Source organism: Salarias fasciatus, chromosome 12 (genome assembly GCF_902148845.1).
Source record: "Salarias fasciatus chromosome 12, fSalaFa1.1, whole genome shotgun sequence".
NCBI classification, from domain to species: Eukaryota; Metazoa; Chordata; class Actinopteri; order Blenniiformes; family Blenniidae; genus Salarias; species Salarias fasciatus.
In genome coordinates this window covers 26493866-26499425 of record NC_043756.1, presented here as the reverse complement: position 1 = coordinate 26499425, position 5560 = coordinate 26493866, and the positions used below count along the sequence as shown (strand labels likewise).

At 45.1% G+C, this 5560-nt stretch overlaps 1 protein-coding gene across 1 annotated transcript; it reads right to left on the bottom strand.

The window, feature by feature from the left end:
* Window positions 1–699: 699 nt before the first annotated feature.
* tcima (transcriptional and immune response regulator a) lies at window positions 700–1443 on the bottom strand. Its single transcript, XM_030104874.1, has one exon. It carries the CDS (start codon window positions 1284–1286, stop codon window positions 984–986), a length of 303 nt encoding a protein of 100 aa, XP_029960734.1. The 5' UTR covers window positions 1287–1443; the 3' UTR covers window positions 700–983.
* Between the last annotated feature and the right edge of the window lie 4117 nt (window positions 1444–5560).

Below are 5560 nucleotides of genomic sequence, written 5' to 3'. Positions count from 1 at the left end.
TACACCCGAGGTTTCCTGTTGCCGTGGTGATTAAGACTGAACTGAGGGGTTTCCCTGAGTGTGAACAACGCTGAGCTCATCCTGCAGGAGTCTTTCCATCTTATTGCTCAAATCTAGGCTGTTTTTGTTTTTTCTTTTGGCAGTCCCTCATAAACCACGACTGATAACCATCAACATCACTGATAATAACAGACCCAGAATTAATCCTGAGCCTCCTGTAATAAAACATAATCTGCCATAATTTGACTACATGATCCTATAACCTGGAGTGAAGTGACTTTTTTGTTTTTTTTTGGGGGGGGGGGGATAAATCAAAATTATGTGAAAGATCTGTGTAAAAAGGACAACAATCAGGCTCGTTTTCAGTATACAATGAAATAATTTATTATTTAAAAAAATTGTGAAACAAAAACAAGGAAGAAGGTCATCGATGTAAAATCATTTGTTCTTGACAGTAACACATTAGTGGCCACTAATGAGTGTTCATACACGTTTTAAAAAAGACAAGGCATGTGTTCAGGACAGGCATTCAGAGGCAAGTTCTTCGGCACTGTTAAGAGTCAGATTGCAGCTGTGCACCAGCATCAACACCGTGATGCGCGCACGGACACCTTGGAACTGCTGCTTCACAGTCACGCGTCCACAGGACCGCTTTTTTTTTCAAGTCAGAGGAGAATGGTGGAGGAGGTGGAGGAGGAAGGGGGAAGACATGTATTCCCTTCATTATTCCCAGTCAGCTCCATGCTGTGGCCTCCGTCCATGAGGCGCACGGCTGCGGCGCGTGTGCATGCTACGATACGCTGCGCTCCGGGCGCGCTCCCGGCTGGAGGTGCGCTCTCCTCCGCACCTGCCGCCGCTCCTCCGGGGAACAGGGCCGCGCGTGGCGGCCTGGACCCAGTCACAGTGGGAGTGTTTTCATACTGGGCTCACGCGGGAGCCGGCAGAAAGGACACAGGCGGTGAGAAGCCCGGCCGCGGGCGCGCTCAGCGCATCTTGAGCAGCTGCCGCAGCATCCCGGCGATCTGCAGGAACTTGTCCTTCTTGCGCTGCTTGAGAGCCATGAGCGCCCGGGCCGTCTCCTCCGGGTCCTGGGTGTAGGAGAAGATGCTCCTCACCCGCTCCTCCGCCTTCATGTCGCCCGTTTTCTGGAAGAGCCTCATCAGCGCGTCCTGGTTGACGTTCTCGAAGATGTTGGCCACGGCCTTCTTGCGGTGCGCCGTGTCGAACTTGTTGCCGTGGACGGAGGGGCTGACCCGGCGGCACTCGGAGGACACGTAGGAAGACATCTCTCGTCTTTTCTGTCTCGGCTGTTGTGGCTTTGTTTGCCTTTCGCCCCTCCAAACTGCGGCGCGTTGCTCTCGGAGGCGGTGCGTCGCTCGGTGCGTCGCTGCTGTGCCCGGAGCGGCTCTTGGAGCGATAAGTGCGCAGCTCAGAGGAGAGCCGTGCGTATTTATGGAGCCGGAGTGGGCCGGTCTCCCTCTCTCTCTCCCTCTCTCTCTCCCTCTCTCTCTCCCTCTCCCTCTCTTTCTCTTTCTCTCACTTCCACGGTGACATCAGCCGTCGTGAAGCAGAGAAGCGCCTCCTTTCTGATGAAACCAGGCTGCAAAATGTCACTTTTCCACCCGATGTGAAACAAAAAAAAAAACACAAATCACCAACTTTTACCCCGTGTGCTGCAAATTCAACACAAAATGCATCTTTATTTTTCTTTTGGCATTCGCTAAAAAATAAATAAATAAATAAATAAAATCTGGCCACCATCTGTTTTCTTGCCTTGCAGAAATCTTTTTGTCTTTATTTATTCATTTCAAACATGTCAAAGACAAAAATACAGATGCAAAAGAAATCATACTAATTTCAATTTTAAATATAACAATGTAGGCATAAAATCAAAAGAATCAAACTATGCAAGCTTCCTGAAAGTAATTAGAACCAGCCTGAAGTTTAAATACAAATAAATGAAGTAATAGAATTATGATGGGAAAACTCTGATAGAAGTGAGACTGGCTGAGCAGCTTCACAGACTTTAATCTTATTCTGTTTGTTGTAAGTTTTCATTCTTACAGTAAACTGATCGTTGGCTGTGAAGAAACAGGTTTGATAAACTAATTCTTCCTTCTGTTCTTTTTCATTCAGAACTTTGCAAACTGGTGTTTTGCTTTGAGTTGTTTGGATGTTCTTTTGTAAGTTGATTATATAAAGACAAACTAAAGCAAATAGCCTACATATACTTGCATAAACACAACAAAATAAAACGATATCCAAGTATGCACACCTATACACTCTCACATAACACATATATCTAATTTAATCCTTCAACAGACAGTAATAAAATGACATCAAGCTTGAGATAACAACAAAGCTGGATAAAGTTACATAAACAACAGAAGAAATAGAAAAAGCACTGGACTGAATGATGCTGTGCAGATATTCATTTACCTTCAATAGTATTGTCAACTAAATAAGATGATTTTTATCAAAGGAAATGCAAAAAAAAACAAAACAAAACTGTAATCAACAGTTTTGACCAGCGAATGAAGCTGAAATGTGGATCAAATGACTTCTGTCTTTTCTTGACTGCTGAAAACAACATTTGAAGAGGTTTTTTTTTTTTTTTTTTTTGCAGATAGGAAGCAGGATACATCCTGAATGCGGCTAAAGTCTGTGCTTCAAATTCACTCATGTATATTTATTCTTCTTATCTACATTCGGCTGCTTTCATCTTAATAATAGTAATAATAATAAACCTTTATGGCGCTTTGCAGAACATCTCAAATGGAGGGAATCAAAATAAGAAAACAGAGCAGAGGAAGAAATTATTCACTGGAGAGGAATTATAATGCCAAATCGGCAACATCGCAACCTTAAGGTGTGAAAAAGCTTTCATTGTTTCTTCAGCCAGTTATGGAAAAGAGGCTTTTTCTTATTTTATCTACCAAACTGCACGATCCTGTCCATGCACAGTGACAAAACAGATGAAACCTACTGGTAAATTAAACGAGCAGACTCACTCTGAATCATTAAACAAATAGTCTGTTTACACAACAACACTGAAAATGCGACATTTTGAAAACCGTGTGTAAAAGCTGGAAGTTTAAAGAATTTGAACCAAAGTAGCCAATAAATATTCATAAATTTTCATGGACAGACATTAAATAACCTTGACACTCGTGTCAAATATAGAGGGCAAAGTCTGCAATGACATTTGTATCTGCCTGGACGGCGTCGGAGGGTTTTCTGGGTTTCATTGACTCATCTGTTTTCATCACTTGTTATTAGAAAAGATTGAGTGGAAGTTTACAAAAAGTGGACAAGCTAAATAAAACCGTTGGTGTGGTCTGTAACCTGGGGATACGTTTAAAAGCAACATTTATTCACTCTGTAATCAACTCTTTTCTTTTTTTCACTGCTCCCAAAATTGCTGCCGTAGATTAGATCTTGCCTCTCCAGTCAGCAGCGGTGAATGTTTGACTCACAGTTTGGGAGTGAGACGGGGGGCTGTGGAGCTGTGTTTACCGGTGGAGGTGACCCCGGCAGCTGAGGCTGACCCGCACTGATAAGCGCCGCGAGGCGTTCCCCCGAGCTGTCGGGACTTTTCCTGATAAACAACAGCAAGTGTCAGCCTCATGCACACTGCTGCCCCCCTACCTGAAAAAGCAGAGAAATGTCCCCCTCTGCATGCACAGGGCCTTATATGGTGACGGCCCCGAGCGGCAGCCGCGGCTCAGGAAGTGTTTTCTTCTCGTGCACGGTATGCCCGGCATGTGGCACCGGCTCTGTTCGCTGAGTCTGAACAATAAAGCAGAGCAGCTCCGAAGTGCAACAATAGCCAGATCCTCGCCGACGGCTTTGTTTTCCAACAAGCCCGCGTCGCCACAGGATACCTGGAGCTGGCATGGCCGCTATGACTGCAGACAGACAGACAGACAATGTCCAACCGAGAAGAGGCGGAAACGGCATATTTATGGCCCTGAAGACGTCCCCGAGGCTCCGGGCACAATGAGGGCTCAAGGCTCCCGTTTCCGCCCGCCGACCCCGCTCTCCTGTCCACGGCGAGCTTTTCAAGCTTTATCATAACAAAGAGGACACTAAATTTACCCGAGTTCAAAGGTTCTGTCAGCCGCTTCCCCACGGAGGGCTATTCTCAGGAGACGCTCGGTTCACTCCTCCGTGGATCATTTGTTTAACTTTTGGCTCGAGTTGCATAATCACGGATCAAATGTTCCCCAAATTGGGTCACAGATAAAAAGCCTTCAAGTTGAGGCCTGAACAGTCCCAGAAGTTTGACTCATCTGGATTAAATAACAGGGTCAATGTTCAGTCTTATCTGCGTGGACCACTTCTGTGGGTTCCCTCCCTCTCACCTGTGTTTATGGTCGTTCTGTACCTGTGGCTGTAAACTGCTGGAACGTGTTCAGAGATCCGTCTCCTCAGTCAGCAGTCGGTCAGTCAAAGTCTGACGGCAGGTTTCTGGGGTATTAAGGCGTTGGTTCCTTCGCCATCGCTTGCAGGAACACATTGGCTGGAGGGGTTTTGAAAGGTTCCAAGGTACAGGAAGTTTGCGTAACCCGGCAGTTCGCCAAACCGACACTGACTGCTTTGTAGTTTGCGTCACTTGATGTGGAGCCATCCAAACCAGAGCGTCCAATCAGAAACAGAAGAACCATGATTATTACAGTGAGGGGAATACTGAGCAGACTGAATCAAGTTTATGAGCTTCTGTTGCTCCGCTTCAGTTTCCTCTCTTTGAAATCATGATTCCATTTTTCAGAATTTACAGAGAACATTTCTCTTTCCTTGTTCTCAACCATTTTATTTAGTTAAGAACTGCTAGCTCTGCCACGTAATCTCAAGTGACCTCAACGGGCACTGACAGAAATTCTAGAAAAACAAGGAATTACTGAACAACTTAGCTAAAATGTTTAGTTCATGATGAAAACTGAAAGTACTCATAAAATAAAGGATCTGCTGTGATTTCAAAAAGATTTGATTCTGTTCAGTTTCCTTGGATCAGTGGAAGACCATCATATACAGTATAACTGATCTTTAACAACTTTACAAATATTTACTTTGAACAAAAGAGGAAGCACATAACGTCCAACTTCATCCTGGGTGGGTCGAAGCCGCACTCTAGTGCCTTGAGTGTACCTGCCAGAAATGTCTGTTTTCACATAAACTGAACAGAAAATAATTACAACTTCAGCACAAAGTTATTTTTAATGGAATCTTCTGGCACAAAACATAGTGAAATGTCCAGTTACGTAAAAGTCTGCAGTCACATGTTCCTCTCAAAAAACCACTCGGCACCACTTGAAACCCAACAAATGTGGTAACGCATTGTTTAAAGACACAGCCCAGACTGTCTCGTGACCTCCGCAGGGTGCAGGTCCGTCACGCTCTGGTCTCCGGTCCTGTGCTGCAACCTCCCAGTCCTCGGGCCCCGGGCAGCCCTCTGGAGCGGCTCATGATCAGACTCAGTCCTTCACATGTCGTCAGAACTCTGATTACTCTGATCCCAGTATTACAACATGTGTGAGGCCAGAATTCATCCATATTGTGT

Coding starts and splice junctions, on each gene's coding strand:
- tcima (XM_030104874.1), bottom strand. CDS start 1,286: ATGTCTTCCTACGTGTCCTCCGAGTGCCGCCGGGTCAGCCCCTCCGTC.